At 46.4% G+C, this 19,572-nt stretch overlaps 1 protein-coding gene across 1 annotated transcript in view; it reads right to left on the bottom strand.

The window, feature by feature from the left end:
* Positions 1–2,458: 2,458 nt before the first annotated feature.
* The window catches only part of LOC144150561 (ATP-binding cassette sub-family A member 2-like), a 132,113-nt gene continuing 114,999 nt past the window's right edge, over positions 2,459–19,572 (bottom strand). The window contains exons 49-50 of the mRNA XM_077682162.1: positions 10,242–10,424; positions 2,459–4,985 (exon numbers count right to left, since the gene is read on the bottom strand). Of these exons, the coding sequence (XP_077538288.1) occupies positions 4,947–4,985; positions 10,242–10,424 (222 nt within the window). The 3' untranslated portion in view covers positions 2,459–4,946. The remainder of the gene's footprint in view (positions 4,986–10,241; positions 10,425–19,572) is intronic.

The raw sequence follows: 19,572 nt of genomic DNA, 5'->3' as shown, positions 1-19,572 counted from the left end.
GTGCAGGGCTTCTGCAATGTGAGCCGAGCGTGCATTCCCAACACCACCAAGGCTCAGCTGACTGTAGCTGACGAAAGGTGGATCTAGTGGATGCGTTGTGGTCTTCGACTTGGAAATGTAGTGAGGCCTGCATGAGTAATTTGAGCATGCTATTACAGGAGTAGCAATTAGGAAAGTAGCCAAATACGTTCTTGCTACATATCCTTCTTGCCTGGTGATGCAAATGATGTGGTATGTGACAGGCTGATGTGGGTAACGTGAGTAGGCCTCCACTGTAACTTGCAATTGTACGGTGCTGCCCCACCAGATGGAGCGCAGGCAGTGTGAATACTGGGGGTAGGGGGGAGGGCGGAGAGTGCTGGCCTGACGTTACACAAACCACACGTCAGCTGGTACCCGCAGGTTGATGTACACAGAGTTTGACGTGAGAGTTGCAGTTATGGAACATCAGTCCTAGATATAAGGCTAACAAGGGCGATTGGACAAGGCTCTCAGTCATAGTAATGGAAAGACGCAAAGGGAAAAGAACGATGATAGCGCTCAACACATTGAGCAATTTAGACAACAAAGACAACAAGCACTAAACAAAGTTTAGTGCTTAGGTGTCTATAACCTTAAAGACATTACACCAATCCCATCATGTATTCCTTGAAAGTTCATGAACATATTACCCTCAGACAAACTGTCAACCAACTGCAGATCACAACGCAACATTTGTTTTCTTGTGACAATGGATAAAATTTTGAATTTCTCCACTAGTGTTTTATGCCATTTTTAGACATTCCGAGTACACTGGCCATTTGGTATCAACACCGATTTTTAGATTACAAGTAATTATAAGCATGGCCATTTGCTCAGTGCTGCCATTTTGTGAAGCCTAAATGGCTGTTTAGTAGATTCTAATGTTTACGACCACTTTTAATAATGCCCTTTGCTGGTGTATTGGCCTCTTCCGCAAGTTTCACCCAACCAGTCAGTTATGTCGAAGACATGACATGCAAGCACACATTTGCTATCGGTGCATTTATAGACTAAACTAGTGCCATAAATGATATCGCATTTCAAAGGGCTTAATAAATTATTTGAGAATTAAAGGTTCAAACAAGGAAAGATAGATCAATTTATATCTGATTCTTCTGATATTTAATTTTGCACTATCTTTAATATACCACTGCAAGCATCACGTCACTAATTCATCCAAAAACCATTTGCCATACATTTTTATGCTTTTTTTTTTGTAGTGAAGCTCCCTGCAATTTAAAATAAGCATGCATGAACAAAATAAAAGTTGGCAGCTGCCCATGTTAGCACTAACTCTCAAAAGCGGTGCAGCAGGCATGACAAGCTACGTTGTGCACTGCCAGCCGCCAACACAGAACAATGTACTCATGAGCAAATTTAATCCAGAGGAGGCAAAGAGGTGAAGCCAGTGCCACAGCAGGAGAAATTCCATTATACGATAAAGAAAAACAGTGCAAAAGACAGGGTGAAGAATCCAGATTAAATAAAACGGTGGTGATCGCTAACCATCAGAGCAGGACTCACTGCACTTTCTATCAGCACTTCTAGGCATGTGTGCAATGCATTATGCCCATCATTGCAATGTGTTTGAAGACGAGACCACGCTTGAAGGCGAGACCAGGCTTTATCAGTTTGCAGTTGTCACTACAATCAAGAGCAGTGTCACTGATATGGTAATGGATAAATATGGCAGCGATGAATGCAGCGCAAGCCACCTGCTGCACTGTGCTGCTTGACCTTCGCTTGGAGGTTTTTCAGCAGTTTCCGACTCAAATTAAAATTTAGCTTGAAGGCCATTAGGTCAAGTTGGGCACCTCAGTGGCAGCTGTGTCATTTGCGGCTATAGAGGACAGATTGAGCCACATGGGCGTTGTCCTCTAGAGGGCACATCCTTGGTTGCGGTGCGTCTGCTCTTGTGCAGCATCAAGCAGAGCAGGGGGCATGTGCAGACGTGTGCACAAGAAGACTTCCTTCAACCCTGTGCACGGAACAGCATTCAACGGTAATGCTGCAAAGAGGCCTTGCATTATACAATGTCAAATACATGAGCACTGGGCTTCCCAAAGAACTTTTGGGTTAGCACTGAACTTTGGCACAGCTGACGAAAAGCTGCCTTTCCAACACTGCGTGGTCTGTGCTTGTAGGAGCAGCTGCGAGACTGGCTTGTACCAGGCATAAAGCCGACTATTGTGCTTTCCTGCAGGTACGTGTTTGCCAGTTAAGTGCTCAGTAAATGATGCTATGGTAACCCATCAGGGACAAAATAGCAGGTAACATGCGGAGGTGGGTGTTTAGCCTTCTCGGTGTGTTTGTGTGTGCAACTCTGTTCGCGCTTTCTAATGACCCTGCTTCTTTGTAAATGTGTCACACCAGTTGGCCCACACTGACACTACTGACCTCTTGTGGCCTTCGTTCTTTCACAGAGAGGAGACAAAAGCAACACAGTCGAATAATTTATTACATCTTTAAGAATGACTGCACACAGATTTTTTAATATTGCACACAAATTACAGTGAAAAATGTGGAATCACTCTAAGCAAGCTTTTCCCCAAGAGATACAAAACTTTCTGTGAACTTTGACAACAGCCACTTACTACCGTAACCTTTTATATGGGTACAGAACGGGAAGACGTGACACAACATAAAAAAATAAGTCGCACATCTGTCTGCTTTAAGCAAAGGCACATGGAGGATTCTAACCAAACAACATTACATTTACATTGCAGAGTAAGTAGTAATCAAACCACACAAGTATACCACCAAGCATGCTAGGAAAGTGACTGCACGGGGAGCACAACTGCAAGGAAAAAGCAATGCACACACGCCCTTAATAAATATATGCACACAGCGCACTCAGAAATGGTGCCTAATCCAGCACCACACTTTGCAAGTTTGGGAAAAAGCAGCTTGCTGGGACAGCTTTAAACTGAAATACTTGCAGTCGATAGGCATACATGGTTGTTCTGGAACCTATTTTCCCTGAAAATTCCATTTATGCCTGCGTTCCTCCCTTCTGCTTTTTTATAGTGCACACGGCACATTGAGGCTGCAGACGCCTGAATAAGCTCTTTGCTTAGCAATGGTTTTTAAGGAAGGTGCCAGTGGCCTTTACTACTTGAAAAGGTAGCCTCAGACACTTACCCTTGCATGCAGGAAGTTTACAAGAAAGAACTTTCTTACTCAGACCAAGGAATTGTGAGGTAATTAGAACTGTAAAGGTGCATATTTTGGGCTAATACACTTCAGCTACATGTTAGGTCACATGTGCATGCGAAGGTGGCAAAAAAGTACAAAGTGAAAACGCCGCAGTTTTAAGTACACATTGATATACCAGCTTTAAACCACTCGACACAGCAGCAACCACTCAGACACTGCATGGTGTTACCACGCTTAAGAATTAACATTTGCACAAAGTAAAAGAATGTGCAAGGCGATAGAGAATAAAGTATTTGAACTGCCAGAACTTCCCAGTCACTAGAGTGCGTCAAAACTGGTACTTTCAAACTTTAAATCGTTATGTTAAAGCATGCAGAGGCAAATGGTAACAAGTCTGTAAAACACAGCTGAGGAAAGGCCCTTTTTTTTTTAAATGAAAAGTTCATGAACAATTTGGGATAGGTCATCGCATGCATTATCTAAGTGATGTCACCTTTGTCAAGTGTCAGATGTATAGGAGAGACGAGAAGGCTAAATAGTGTAGCAAGTTGATGGCATTGCTGACGCAGCGGATACTCGCATCATGCACAGTGGTTCACTGTGGAAACATGCACTAATGACACCACTCTTGCAACAATAATTAGTAGTACTCAAAACATTTCACACTCTTAACCTGTGCAAACTGAAAGTGCACATTCATAGCTAAGGAGCCGCATATTATAACCCTTGAAGGGAAGGTTAAATTCCTAGGTTCAAGAACAGCCCAATGCATGTCTCGTTCTTGTCTGAAGTGGCTGGCCGAAAATCCCAAACACCGTGATGTGTGGCAATACCAAAAGAATCCCAACGAGTGCAGTAACTTGTGCCTTTTTATCTCCTCCAGAAAAATAAAGTATGTTAATTTCGTTGATGTTAAAAAAAAAAATCTTTTAAAAGGTATAGAATTTAAGTAGGTGCTCTGAATTTTACAGGTGAATACGTAGTTTACAAATTCGAAGAAATGCATATAAACAACACCGTGTGTCCATAAATATAAAATGAGATCATTATGGCAATAACAGAAGAAAACTGCATGCACACTTTGCCATTTAGCTTTTCTTTAAAATGTTAATCAGGAATTGCCCGAAGGTTTTTCTCCCAAGAGCTCCCTCTCACAGCCTTTTCCCCAAAATAAACAGTGAAGACTGCACACTGATTTTCACTGGGCTTTCACATCAACACAGTAACAGGTCCCCCTCCTTGGGCAGCAAACAAAATTATTAAACGCCTATAAAGCCCACGTGCACTGCAACACATGACAACGTAAGAAAAGAAAACCACTGCAAAATCTCGCATCAATCCAGGAGTTTGATACATGCAGGCTAGAATGGCACAATTCTACTACCTAGTGTTGTGAGCGTGTGGAAATAAGGAAGGACTGTTGGCAAAAGTCCTGAGGCACTGATAACGGCGAGCTTGCAGTCACCGCAATAACTGCTACTGCATATGTTTCGTGCTGACCAGTGCCAAGCACGGGTAACGACTAGAACATGCAATGTGCAGGCTTCCAAAAAGAAGGCTTAGTGTTGGCTAAAACTGCAATGACGATGATGCAAAAAAAAAAAAAAAAGTAAGAAAAGACGAAAGGAAGAAATCACAATGGCAGCAAAACACCAGCCCCATCAACACCCTCGGGGCACAACTAAAGCACGGTGTACAGACGGACCAAAGGGGGCAGACATCCCTCCTATGGGGCCGCTCTCCACTTCTCCAGACCTAGGCGCGCTCCTTCAACAGTCGACGTCCATTGCGAGAAATGCCAGATGGCTCTGCAACGAAGCAACATGACAAGGAAGCACAGGCAACCTTCAGGCACCACCAATTTCCTTAGAGAACGCAGACATACAATGCACACTCCCAGCTGCACCTGCTCAGACCACTTGCCAAGCATGTTTGTCAAGTTTTCAGGTTCAATTCGGATTCAAAATGCAACCAATTAATTAAAACAACGACTGTTACAAGAGACACTTGGTTATAAGAGACATTTGAATGAAAGCGGTTTGGTTGGTTTTCCTATGTTCGCCATGTTAGCAACATTGCATACAAGGGACTTTGGTTACAAGAGACACGTTTCTTGGTTCCCTTGAGTGTCTCTTGTAACGAGGTTTTACCGTAGTAGTAGCTTTAGACAATGCATGCACAACAGAAATTAGCCTTTCATCTGAGGCAGGTTAGTTTTTCTAGCATTATGTAGGCTGCAAAGATGAACGTTGAAAACTGTGGCAGTGGACGGCAACCGTTTCTATGGGAGAATAACAACACTGTCTTCAGGGAAAATAAAATTATTAGGGGCATACAAACAGTGATATTTATTTTCGAAGAACATATGAAGTGAACAATGATTTTGTTAAAATAGTTTCGAATTGAAAGGAATATTTACAAATTTTAAATAAAAAGCTATAATTTACAATTTTTCAAGCAGGCTTTAGTAACAGCCTGAAGAAAAATAAGAGACTCATTTAAAAAAGTATTTTTCGTGGCATAAAAATGACATACAAAAGCTATCCTGCTGCTTTTAACTTTTACCTCATGTGGTGACCTGAACCACAAGTGCTTCAGTGTATTAGTGCAATTGGGGTACATATTCTGGCAAAGCTGTAATTAAAGGCCAACTGTACTCAAATTTCACCTCGGTCAAATTTATTTTGAATGTACAGTACATACCATCAAACCAACTGGGACACAACTGCTAGCCCCGTTAAACGCATTGTCAAACAGTTTGAAATGTTTCAAATAGCTCTGTCGCAGACAATGCTGCACCTGCCGGCAGATCACGCAAACAGCCATGAAGTGGAAGTGACATGGTGGCCAGCCGGGTGCCTGTTCCTCTGGCTAGCCACGAAAACCGGTCGAGTGCCGCTGGGCGCACTTCTCTGAGGGCTTTTGCCCATGCAAATCTGTTGCGCACAGGTTTGCTCCAACCAGCCAGCCGCTCCGTCCGCTTGCTCGCCGGCTGCAACATCACTTCAGCCTGGCCGTAATAACTGCAATCTTCTCAATGTCAGTTTCAAAATCGCCGATTTTTGCTGGTCGTTTGCACCAGGCACACGCATATTTCAGCTGCCATATTTTGTATCTTGCAGTCTTTTTAGGTAGGCTATACAGAAATAGGGTTTTCAAGAGGTCGAAATTTTGAGTGCAGTTGGCCTTTTAAATCAGAATCCCCTTAAAGAAAATGCAAATCGCAGATCCGTGAATGTTCATGTAAGTCCTAGGAAGGCAACTCCACATGAGGGGCAATGCAAGGCATTAAAAGTTAGCCCGATTTATGAACCCTCACAGGCATGCCCACATGACGGAGTTGTAATATCCCTCGATTTGCAGCCCTCTACTCACCGGTACCTTTTTCGGTACTGATTTTTGTCGAGTACATTTTCTTTATCCCAGATGAAAGGGCATCACTTAAAACACCCTAACCTGAAACGGTTTTGCTGATAGCGCCCTGGAACTTTTGAAATTAGAATTTTTAGATCTACCAGCCATACACCCCCAGCCAAAAGTAATGCTGGCAACCATGGCAGTGATCCTGGCGGCAACATACTTTTAACTGCATGCGAGATAAAAAGAGGTATTTAAAAGCTTGTCCCCTGCTAAAACAACAATACTGTGCAACCTTTCATATTCCTTTATGCTGTTTTTGAATCACGCTTTCAAATCAACGTAATTGTTGGGACACGTAAGCTAGTACCACGTTTAGTCACTACGTGTCGCTGCCTTTCAGACTTCATAAATTTTAGTGCAAAATTTAAATTATTTTCGCCGGCTTATTTGGAAATTCCTTGCGCTTACCCCAGTGTATAAGACACTGGCTATCAGATGAGCTAGAGGACATGCACTCCACAAAAATCAGTTGTCTGTCCCTTTAAGAACACACTCGCACTGCGAATGTCTCCGCATGCGCAAGAACCTTAATTAAGTATGTGTTCAGTCAGTGAAGGGCTTTTCATGCTTAATATAAACATACATAAAGAGTATGCAAAGAGAAAAAAAAACAATCAAAAACTGGTGTGATAATAACTCATCAGCAAACTAGCTTCGCCAGTGCCACAGTGTCAACACCTTTTCATCAAGAAAGTTTTGCCTGAATGTCTAGGAGTACAATAGTAGACAAATTTTTGGTTCTCCCTTATGCAGGGGTGATCCAGCCATTCGAATGGAGCAATTTTTGGAGCTGAAAAAATGTTATTTTGGAGCACTATTGTATCAGGGCTTGATTTTGGAGCAGCTTGGGAGCAGCACAAAACTTATGTTGCAGCTTCATTTATCTGGAGATAAAGAAGGCTGGCAACCATTCAGGCAACGCTAATTACTTCCGCACAGTTGTAGACTCTGAAGCTGGTAACTAAAGCACCAAAAATGTGTGCCCCCACAGCCTTTAGACACCGCTGCAAGTGAAGCAGATGACAAGCGTTTGTTTAACTTAAAAAAAACACCAAGTAATCATTACAAAAACTTACTGACACCAAAAGGGGGCCCATTTTATTTACAATACAATTATTTCACTATCTCAAACATATTGCACTGATTTGTTGTTTCTTGCCGTTTCGTTCAGTTCATCCAGCTCGGAGGGTCTGGCTCGACAATATTTAGACAGAAAATATTGCACTTCACACACATCACACCATACTATTGCTTCTTGCTTGCCTTCTTATTAAGTTCATTCAGCTCGGAGAGGGTGTGGCCAAAGGCAGAGTTGCCTTCTGCTAATAAAGCCTGCCCTGATGAAATAATGTTTTCAGCCCTTTTCAGCAACGCACGGCATGAGATCCCTTTTTCTTCCAAATTCCACCTGAGCCGCTTTTAATTGCCGACATCAGCACCACATTCCCGGCCACTCAGGCGGTGGATAAGAGCAATATGAAGGGGCTTTATTTTCAATACCGTCACGCGGAATGGAAAAAAACAAACAAACAAAAAACAAAGAGAAACCCGCTGCGAAAATCCCAAATGGCAAGTTGTTTAAACTTACGCTGATGCAGTTTTGGCTAGTGCTACTCCACTGCAGTAGCCCTAAATATAAGGCCGCACAGTAATAAAACGATTCGCTGCGAGCGCAGAAAAGTATAGACTCTCGTTTGTGCATCTTGTCACGAGTGGCCGAATGTCAATCGCTAGTTTTCTACAAGCGATACACATGAAGTAATGCCATTATGCTTGTTTGCAGCAGTGCGGGAAACCACTTCGTTGCGGTCCACGCGACCGGAGTGTATGCATGCCGACTTGCCGAATCGCCATCTCTGCTCCGAAGCGGCACCGTGGCTGCACTATTGCTGCACTGTGGCTGCACCATGAGCAGAGCTCGGCTGGGGCAACCGAATAATCGAGCACACCGCTTCCTCCAAGTTGCCAACCTAGGAACCATCGTGCTGGTTAGCGGCAGAATGATCGTCTCTCGCTTCAGCTGGTTTGAGGGGACAACTCTCGGCCGAAAGACCGGGTTCAAGCGGATCGAAGCATTTGGCGCAAGTAAAACACCACTAGGCGCAGCAGGGCGCAGGAGAGTACAATTGTAGCAAAATGGCGCAAATGGCGCAGCTGGATCACCCCTGCCTTATGTCCTATGCAGGGTGTCCCAGGGAAGTAATTTTAAAAATAGGCTTTTGGAGGTAAAATTGTTTTTCTTGTGCGAAGATACCAGGGACCGTGGCGGGCACAATAAAATGAGTTGCAATTGCTATTTAGGGTAACAATTAACTAGGACTTGTTAATTAACTTTTTAATTATTGAAGTTAGGCGTGTGATTGTAATGTGAAAATTGCAGAGGATCATCAGTCAAACTGATATCCAGCGCTAGATTTGTGAAAATGTAATTTCCCGCAGAACTATGGGCCGAGTACTTCAGTCCTCTGTACGCGCACATCTGGAGCTCGGTGGCTGCAAAGTGCAACAAAGCCATGCCCCCATGTTGATGTCACTCAGAGCTGTACACGTCACGCTTACGCTGCGCTTTATCACAACCGGGCTAGAGCGGAGGGGCACGCCACTCTGACAAAGCGCAGCGTTTGTGTGACGTCAACACTGGGGCATGGCTTTGGGGCACTTTGCAGCCGCCAAGCTCCACATGCGCGCGTACAGAGGACTGAAGTACTCGGCCCATAGTTATGCGGGCAATTACAGGATGAGATGAGAGCTTCAAAGGTCAGTTAAAGAGGCTCGAGGCGGCAGGTTACCCTAGAGCAGCGCTCTGGAGTTGTGGTAATAAGTTGGTCAGGCATGTCAAGTCTCGTGGGGGATAAGGAAAGGAAAAAAAAATAGACGGAAATAAACTGGCCATGGTTCCCTATGTGCACCGTACGTCACACGGTTTGAAGAATGTTGCCAGTCGGTATGGTGTCATGGTGGTTTTTTCTTCCCCGCATAAACTGGAGGGAATGTGCGCTGCCATACAAAGAAAGACTTCGTTGGCGGGAAGGGCAGCAAAATCAGCAGGTGGCAAAAAGCACGAGCCCAGATATGCGGACTGCCACACCGGCGTCGTGTACCAAGTCCCTCTTTCGTGTGGTGTGTCATACATAGGGCAGACTGGCAGGTGTGCGAAAGTTAGATTGCGAAAGCATGCGCTCTCCTTCAACAAATGCCCGCGACTCCATTTGCCCTCACACTGCAACACGTGCGGCTGCCACCCGGTGTTTGAGGAAACTGATATTGTTACCAAGCACCCGAAACGGTTACACTGAGAGATAGTTGAAGCCTATCACATTAGCAAGAGGGGCGAAAAGTGCATGAGCCACCCTTCAGTGGTGCTTACTGGTAAAGAGGTTCAGTTCATGGATAACAACAAATAAGTCATGTTCCCCTTTTTTTTCCGTTTTTTCTGTTTTTCTTCCAGTTTTTGTGTACAACTTTGACACGTGTGGCGTTGTTCGCCTTTGGTATAAATGTTTGTGGCGGGTTTCCAATAAATTCAGTTGAGAGTCAGCGTCTGTCCTGTGGTTATTATTCGGTATGTCCAGTCTTTCGCGCTGTGATTAGTCATGAACACATGCTCAGGCCAGAACACTCAGAACCGCGGCAGGACGGCCTACCTGGGATCTCTGCAGGCGCTCTTCAATGTCCTCATCGTCCTCACTCTCCCCGATTGTGTCGTCCAGCGGAAGCGGGGGCTGAGCCTTTTTGGCTGGAGAGGCCACTGTTCGCTTCCCGGTCGACGACCAGAACTTGGGCTCACGTCCCCTCTCAGACTGCTGCTTCACAAAGTTTATAAACACCTGGAAAGAGGAAACAAAAGTCCCCAATTGCAGTCAACTCCTTGACAGTTGGGTACATGGAGCAGCTCGCTATTTTGGCTGCTGCTTCCACCACCACAATGACCGCTTCTTTCCAACGAGTGTTCCAATAATGTGGATTCCTGCTGCAGCCACGTTGTCGTTATGACTTCCTAGTTCAGTAATTCTTGGACTTTCCATTCTTTTTTCGAACAATGGATAGCAAAAAAAAATAATAATAAAGTAGAGTGCATCATGCATTAGTGCGTTCTTTTATGAACAAGCTCTGTAAGTAAACTGTTTCCCCGGGAAGAGGGGAAATCAAATTCAAGGTTCATTATTTTTTAAGAACCAGATAATAATTATTTTGCAAGGGCTTCTTACAAAATATTAATTTAATGATCAAGTGAATTGGCTTAGTGAGGTAAATGGTTTGCTTGAAAGAAAAAAAAAAGAAGCCAGGCAACTTTTGCTACACTACTGATACAGCAGACAGGTAGTATAGAAATGGGTTAGAGATGATAAAATATAGAGAAGTAAAAGAAAATTATCCATTCATTTACCAGGCCAAGTGCTCAGGCAAGTATAGTACGGGATCCTACTTCAATGATGGCGAAGCAAGACAATCTGCCTAGGCTTGTTGTGGGTGGATAGTAGGTGGAATTGGTGGTGGGAGTGATTTTCGCACAAAGGGCTGCAAGTGTGTACAGATTTAGGAGCAGTGTTGCATTGAGGAAGTATTTGTCGCAGCGGGGACATTTGCATCTGCCGGGAAGGCCTTATGTAACTGGAGTGTAAGGGAGAAAGCTGGCCTGTAGTTGTCACAAAATGAGAGCTTTCCCATGGCCTAAAGTCAGTGCCAGAGAAAGGAGACAATACGGTATGGGGGCAAAGCGGAGCAGCTAAAATCAAGAGTGAAACTTTCTGTGCAGAAGTTTAATAACTCTGCTACACTGGCGTCTCGAATGTCTTTGAACCAAATGTCATTCAACTCAAATGCAAATTTTATGCTGCTTCACTGGGTTTTTGAAAAGGCATTTGGTTCAAATGTGCTTTGAGCTCGTTCCAAGCCCAATGCCCACTGCGGATGACATTCAAATCCCCCAAATGCCTTCGATACACAAATGTTCGTGCTCTTGTTCCAGTCCCTCATGCAACTCTCACAAAATTAATATTGAAAACAGAACAACGAGTTAACATCGACATATTTTTAACTAGTGCATTGTGCAATTGGTTTATCCTGAACTTAAAATAATGTTTCAAACCTTAGTGATATTACACTTTTTATGCTTCAAAAATGATTCACAATTTGTGAAAGAAAAACACCGCCTAATTGCATTCATAAGTAATTTTAAATATGAATAGCGATGTTTTAATTGCGAGAAATTACATATATTATAAATGTAGTTCTACTGTATGAAAACAGAACTTCATGGCAGCAGCGCTACTGTAGAGTGGCAAGTAAATGTGAAAGCCCTAAAATCCCACAACTGTGGCAGAGCTTCTGTCAAGGTGACCTGAGATAGGTGCTGCCTTTGGCCGAGAGGGAGCTGCCTTTCCTAAGATGAAGGATCATTTCAGAAAAGATGAGCCTGAGACAGCACCCGTGGTAGAAAGAGACCTAGGAGTCTGCTACCATGCACCATTGTGCATATATAACCCACCCCTGCAATATAACCTGCACCCTCACGTGTCTTAAAGGGACACTGAGGTCAAAATACAAGTTTCTCTAGATTAATATATTAGCTCACCGAGAACACAAATATACCCCTCTTACGTGTAGCTTTTCTTAAAATAAGGTAGAAAATAGCGAAAATGTGAAGACAGGTGCCGCCGCCACTGGCTACACCGCGCAGCTTACACTGGAAGTGCTTCATTCGTCTGGTGTGGGAAACGTCTTTCCTGACTGCTGCTGGATGGCGCTACTTGTCCATACTTGGGGTGGCGGCACCGCTTTTTGAGGCAGTGTGCAAGCTACGCACGAGCAGTTGGTTTGACGCCAACATTCGCGGAGCTTCAAAAGGACAATATATTTTTCTTCAACAAAGCGTTAACATTAACTGATCACGGGTCCTATGAAGGAACATTTTGCTTAGCGGTCTGGAGCTGCAAAGAACGTGGGATTTCGGGAAAGCAAGACTGATTGGACTAAAACTAACCAAACAGCTCGGTACGTGATAGCATTGTATTCGGTTGCTTCTATGCCACTATACATCACTGCTGCCTCACTTGCTTTTGGTTTATCGTGATGCAAACAGCGACTGCAGTCACTGTTTGCGTCACATTTCATCAGCGTTTGATTAGCAATTTCTCAGCAATTAAAGGAGCCATGAAGAGAAAATGCAAGTTGGTTTTATTCGAAAGATTTCGTGTTTTATAGTGCCCCCAGCGCTTGTCCGGATACAAACGGTTCTTTATTCACTGAGAAATTAAACATTTTAGGTTAAAATTTTGATTTTCCCGCTCAATCGTGCGTTTTCATGGTCCCATATGACATCACAGGAACCGACTGCTCTGCAGCCTAGAGTACCTTCATTCACGCATCCGCCGTACAGGGTAGAGACACGTATACGCTGGCGCCGCCATTTTCGGTTGCTTGCTCGCCGCCGAAGCAAGTCATTGTGTCAAAACCGCGCTAAAATTATCGCCGCAACGCGGTTTACTGAAGAAGTTTGAATCATATTGTCTGTTTCGCGTTGCTAGGTCTCGTGGGAAACGAAAAGAATAACGCGTTGAGCCCGTTGGCCCAATTGCGGCGGCACGGGACCGTTCAAAGGTTGTCTCCACCCTGTACAGCGGTGTTGGTTTGTTCCCGCGTTTCTTTACGTTCCGTAACCTAGATGGCGCCGCCATACCGTGGCAAGCGTTTGGTTTGTTTTTGCCCGCATTTAAACCTGGCTTGTTTTTGTTCTGCGAGAAAATATTCGTTCCCTGAAACAGTGCTCCCTCGACAAATGGGGTCACGTAAGACACAGTTGCTTGCGTCAATCGGCCAGTGTCGTCTGAGACAACCCCAAGCCCCGTAGTGCTGTGCAGCTAAACCAAGCATGCTGTGCGCAGTACGAACAGCAGAACGCATCAGTACTTCTATGTTTACATGTGCTTTCGTAACTTCCACTGTTTGTCCCATCTTTCTTATTGCTTTGTAAAGAATGTGCCCTAAATTTAAGCGCAAATCGCTCGTTCGTCTAGTTTGTAAGCTCTACCTAATTTGCGTCTGCTTCTGCCAGCCTCCGCCAATCGCAGAGCTTAGCTCATGTGACATCATAGGTTCTGTTGCGGGAAATGAGCTGGTGGGTCGCATGACCATTCCCGTTTTTCCTAATAATGTAGCTTATTTGAGCGAAGTTTACGTTAAAAGTGGTGTCAGTACGATTCTAACGAGACAATCTTTTGAATGAACCAAACTTGTGTTTTCTCTTCATGGCTCCTTTAAGGTATCTTTTGGCACTGAATCAATGCTAGGATGGCTATGGGAAGGTCAGACTTTCGTTTGAAACCAACTTGCTGGTTGCCTTTAGTGTCCTATAAAAGAAAAACTGGGGAAAAAAAAAGTATTCCCTATACAATTAACTGCGCAATGCAACTTTTTAGTCTTGATAAAAAAGAAAACGGGTAGCATACAATTATGCCATATTTACTCATGAAACTTGTTGTTCTACTAGCAAAAAGCACATCAACCCCCCATCCCCACCTTTTCTCATTAAAAACAGATGCAACCAAAATCATATTGCTGTACGGCAAGGCACATCTGCCAAGCTAATTACTCGCAGATAGCTGCTAGTTTGTAAGAAGCCCGCCTCTCTGTCTCTTGTTCCAGAGGCAGCGTGCCCATTATCTGATCCTCTTCAATGTTCTCACTTTCGTGAGGCGGCACCGAACCCTAGAGTGGCAAGTAAAAGTGGGATAACAGCAAATTTGAGACTGAACAGCAAAACTTGGCTTCCTTTAAATTGCTGACTACAAAGCAGCAAGGAGAATGCAATGACGGCTGTGACAAAATGTGCCATGGCACGGCCGGTATCGCGGCGAGGCTGCATTTCGAAGCGAAATGCACATATTGCCTCACCATAACTTTAGAGGTGTGTGGCACAAGTTTCCTTGTCACTTTTGTTGCACCCCAAGCAACAAGGGAACTTTCAAAATCTGCCAGCTATTTACACGTAATCAGTGTGGCAGACAAGCCTTGCTCTATTGGTTTGATTTTTCTTAAGGGGGCACATGGGTCTTTGGGACCAAAAAATTGCCCGAAAAAGCATTTTTTCAGGTATCACTTTTTCCTTTGTTTGCACAGTTTTTTTTCTGAAAAGTTGGTACTTGAACAGTAACAGGTACTTGTAAAAGCCGTACAGGCCTGATTTCGATAAAAAAAGTTTGAAAATTTCCATAATTATCTCCTCTGTCGCCACGAGCGTACAGTCGGCAAAACGCTTGCTTATAATGCGTGAGCGGCGTGCTCCAGACTGTGTGGGAGACATCTAGTGATAACGCCTGGTTTGAGACCGGTAGAATGTGAGCATGCGCGATCCGCAACAGCGCGATGGCCATTTCCCTGGTAGCTAGGCCCGTCGCCTTGGCTTCTGTACCTTCTTTCGTCGTGAGAAGCGCTGCCTGTGCTGCCGGGCCGGGAAACAATGGTGGAGATTAGCGATTGTTAGTATAGCGTTGGCTGCGTTTAACTACTTGCAACGGTTAATTTTCGTGGTGCCCTACGCAATTTAGACAGGAGTTTTTTTTTCTGTATGCGAGAAAACGAACAACAATCGCCCAAAACGCATCGCTGCCGCTGTTCTAGTGACTATAGATATCGGTCCGTGATCGCTTGCACAGTGCTTAAAGGGACCCTGCAACACTTTTTTCAACTTTTTCTTAAATCTTAAATGCTTGCAGAACGTAGTCACCCAACATACCCAGTACTTACATTATGGGGTCGCAAAGTACCTCAATTACTGCTCTATGCCCGTCAGATAGCTTGGAGACTCGCTCAAAAGATTTTTCTCTGTTTCCCGGACTTGACATTCTTCGACGGCCCGAAATACGTCACTGAGGCCATGTAGCAGCTGTTGGCCGGTCTTCCTTCAGTTTCAGCGATGAACGCTTTTCGATAGCATCTTTAAAAATAAAGCCACAAAAACAAAGCAGAAACGGAAGGCGTATCTGGTGCGACGAGCAAATCACGCAGTGACGCTCCGTGCTTGCGATAACTGTAGCTTTCTCAGTTTCTTCCAGACGCGAAGGAAAGAGTAAAAGTGTTTATCGAAAGTGTTGCAGGGTCCCTTTTAGTATTGTAGCTTCAGCCCGTTAGCAGTGACGCACAAAGCCGAGTGCAGAAACCGGATAGTGGTGCACGCGGTACTTATGCAGCTTATTTGCAGAACCATGACGCATTGAGCAGCTGTGCGCCAAAGCTAATGCAGACGAAGAACTCGTACAGCGCGCGCTAAGGCGGGTAATTTCCGCTTTTATTTCTCGGCCGGCAGCGCAGGTATGCAGCGCTTATTACGGTCAAAGAAGGTTTGGAAGCCAAGGCGACGGGCACAGCGAGGAGGGACATAGCCGTCGCGCTGATACGGGCCGCACACGCTCACTATCTACCTATCTCAAACCAGGCGTTATCACTAGGTGTCTCCCGCGCAGTCCGGAGCACGCCGCTCGAGCGTCATAGACAAGCCTTTTGCCGAATGTACAGTTAAACCTCGATGTAACGAACTTCAATGTAATGAAACCCTCGATGTAATGAACCATGGAATTTTTTGTAACTTCAAGTGTATCCACACCATATATTTTCACCCTGTTGTAACAAAGTCCCGTTTGGCGGAAATTCAATGTAACGAAGTTTCATGGAGAACTAGGCACGAAATTTAAGTTATAGAGGTATATTTTGGGAGACGCAAGCGCCGAAATGGGGTCTCAATAGAACGCAAACGGCAACATGTACAGGCCCCGCCCAATGCCACGGATGCAGCGAGCCACAGAGTCTTGCCTACAAACTGCGTAGCGTGCATACACGGCTGGCGCACTGTTTGTTTCTGTCAGAGCTTAATCGTCTACGCGAACATCATCGTGAACCGCATGGAGCATTTTCTCCCCACAAAAACGCAAAACGCGCCCCGCAAGCCACAGGCACGCTGACGCAGCTGCGGAGACCACTTGCGCGATGTGGGTAGCTCCAGCGACCGCTTCTAACCGCTCGCTGAAACGCAACTCGAGGGGCAAACGAGGGGGGCACGCGAGAAAAAAAGCCGATAACGTGGGCGAAATTTTCACTGTAACACGTCATACGTGCCGCTTACGAAAGCGTGCGATCACCGTATTCATCCCAAAACCAGGAAAGCCCCTGAAAATCGAGAACCTTCGTCCCATCTCGCTAACATCATGCTTAGGGAAGTTGTTCGAGCACATGGTTCTCCACCGTCTTACTGCATATGTGGAAACACACCAATTACTCCCCGAAACCATGTACGGCTTCCGCCAGGGACGCTCCACGCAGGACGTATTGATACAGCTACACCATGACATCATACTGGGCACCGGAACCTCGCCACGGGACACGCGGGCCGTCCTTAGTTTGGATCTCAAGAGTGCCTTTGATAATGTAGCCCATGACGCCATCCTACGCGGCCTCACGGACATGAACGTCGGCCCAAGAGCCTACAACTACGTACAGGATTTTCTATCTCACCGTACGGCACGCCTTGCAATCGGGGACCTCAAAACCGATTCCATCCTGCTGGGCGATGTGGGGACTCCCCAAGGATCAGTGCTCTCGCCCTTCCTATTTAACGTGGCGATGCGGGATCTCCCGCCAGCCCTAGCCCAGATACCTAATCTCCGACACAGCTTATACGCGGACGATATTACTCTATGGATAGCCGGGGGCAGAGACGGCGACATCCAGGACGCCCTTCAAGCCGGCATCGGGACAGTGGAATGCTACGCCAACAGCAAGGGGCTACAGTGCTCTCCACAAAAATCTGAATTGTTAGTTATCTACCCAGGCCGTCACACCCCTCCACCCCACCAGAGCATTCAGTTATACTCTAGCAGGGGAACGCCCATACCTCAGGTTCCCGTTATTCGGATATTAGGGATGCACATTCAAGCAAACGGTCTCAACTCAGAAACCATCCGCCGCCTCGATGTTCATGCCACCCAGGTCGGGCGCATGCTCACTCGGGTAGCTAATCGGCGGCAGGGAATTTCCGAACACACTCTATTTCGCCTCGTGCAAGCCTTCATACTCTCCAAGATAACTTATGCCACCCCCTATCTCCTGCTGACTCGACTTGAAACAGAAAAGCTCAATATAATTCTACGCCGTACCTACAAGCAGGTGCTAGGAATTCCCGGAACGGCCCCTACCCACCGCCTTCTGGAGCTTGGCATCCATAATACAGCTGATGAGCTCATCGAGGCTCAGCGCACTTCTCACATGCACCGCCTCGCACTCACGCCTACGGGCAGAAAAATCCTACAACGGCTAGGCCGCACGGTCCCATTTGAACACCCTTCTGCGCAACCCGTGCCTGCCTTTTTACAAGCGGTGATAGAAGCGCCCCCTCTTCCCAAGAACATGCAAGCGGGCTCGCAGGACGGTCGGCGCCGGGCACGAACGAGGTACCTCACCCGCCTCCTCAAGACCCATTCACATGTGTGGTATACGGACGCCTCCCCATATAAAGGACGCCCCGCCCTTTGCGCTGCCACATCTAACTTTCCCAATAACCAGGAAGTCGCATGCACCTTGCCCCATGGCGACATCACAGACGCAGAAGAGGCAGCCATCGCCCTTGCGGTTGTACAAATCGCTCGCAGTGCCTCTCCTGGAATCATCGTAACTGACTCTCAGACCGCCCTGCGAAACATTACGAACGGCAAGTGCAGTCCCCCAGCTGCTCGAATACTACGCACCATCCCCGAGACCCCGCACTTACCTCCCATACGTCTCCTTTGGACCCCCGCCCACTCGGGCCTGGAGGGGAATGAGGTGGCTCATGAGCTGGCCTGCGAGCTCACCAACCAGGCGTCAGATCATCCGGCCACTACTCTGCTCTCAGCACCCCTCCTTAGCTTTCAAGATGTCCTAGCTTACTACAAGGACGCTAGACGCATTTACCCACACCCGCACGCCTCACTCACTCGATACGAAGCGACCACACTACGTCAAATCCAGACGAACACCCTTCCTTCCCCAGCACTGTACAGCAGAATACACCCTAGCTTATACAGCCCGTTCTGTCCATCCTGCGGAGTCTGGGCCAACATGCAACACATGTTATGGCAGTGCCCCACTATGCAGACCGACAATTTTATTCACAACGAATCAGACTGGGAGGCCGCGCTGCTCAGCCCCAATAAGGACATCCAGAAGGCGCTTGTGGCTCTAGCGATCCGTGCGGGACCTCCAGTGCTTCAGCGAGATCCGCCACAGCAACCACCTCCATGAACGGCCCGGCCACAGGGGGTCACCGTCGGGTCCAAGCTGGGCTCAACCGCTGACCCTCTGAACACTATCGGGCCACTAAATAAAGTTTTCTCTCTCTCTCTCTCTCTCTCTTACGAAAGCGCCTATCAAATATCCTCTGCGGTGGTAAACCTAATCGCCTGTGGCGGGGCCGCCGCTGCCGCATGCTGCCGCTTTGCTCATGCTTGTTGGGTTTCATCGTTCCAGCAAGCATTTGGGAATCTTTATGAGCCTTGCGCGCATTTTTTTCACACGCGCATCCGCGATTGCGTGCTAGCGGCGGCTTCTGCCTCAGCCAGGAAGTGACTCGCGCTGCACGCGGCAACGGGAGGAGCCTGACCAGTTTCGCCAATGGGGAGGCGCGCACTTAATGGCAGGAGCTTCGAAGTGCTCGGGGATGCCGGCTGGCCAGATGATTAGGCTTACCGCCACGGAGGATATCTGATGGGCGCTTTCGTAAGCGGCGCGTATGACGTTTTACAGTGAAAATTTCGCCCACATTATCCGCTTTTTTTCTCACGTGTCCCCCTCGTTTGCCCCTTGAGTTGCGTTTCAGTGAGCGGTTAGAAGCGGTCGCTCGAGCTACCCGCATCGCGCAGGTGGTCTCCGCGGCTGCGTCAGCGCGCCTGTGGCTTGCGGGGCGCGTTTTTGCGGGGAGAAAACTGATTCTGATTGTAGGGTTTTACG

This window comes from Haemaphysalis longicornis, unplaced genomic scaffold (genome assembly GCF_048455015.1).
Source record: "Haemaphysalis longicornis isolate Haplotype H1 unplaced genomic scaffold, Haemaphysalis longicornis Haplotype H1 scaffold_1, whole genome shotgun sequence".
NCBI lineage: Eukaryota > Metazoa > Arthropoda > Arachnida > Ixodida > Ixodidae > Haemaphysalis > Haemaphysalis longicornis.
Note: the sequence above shows the minus strand (reverse complement) of the source record. Positions and strands in the feature narration are given on the sequence as shown.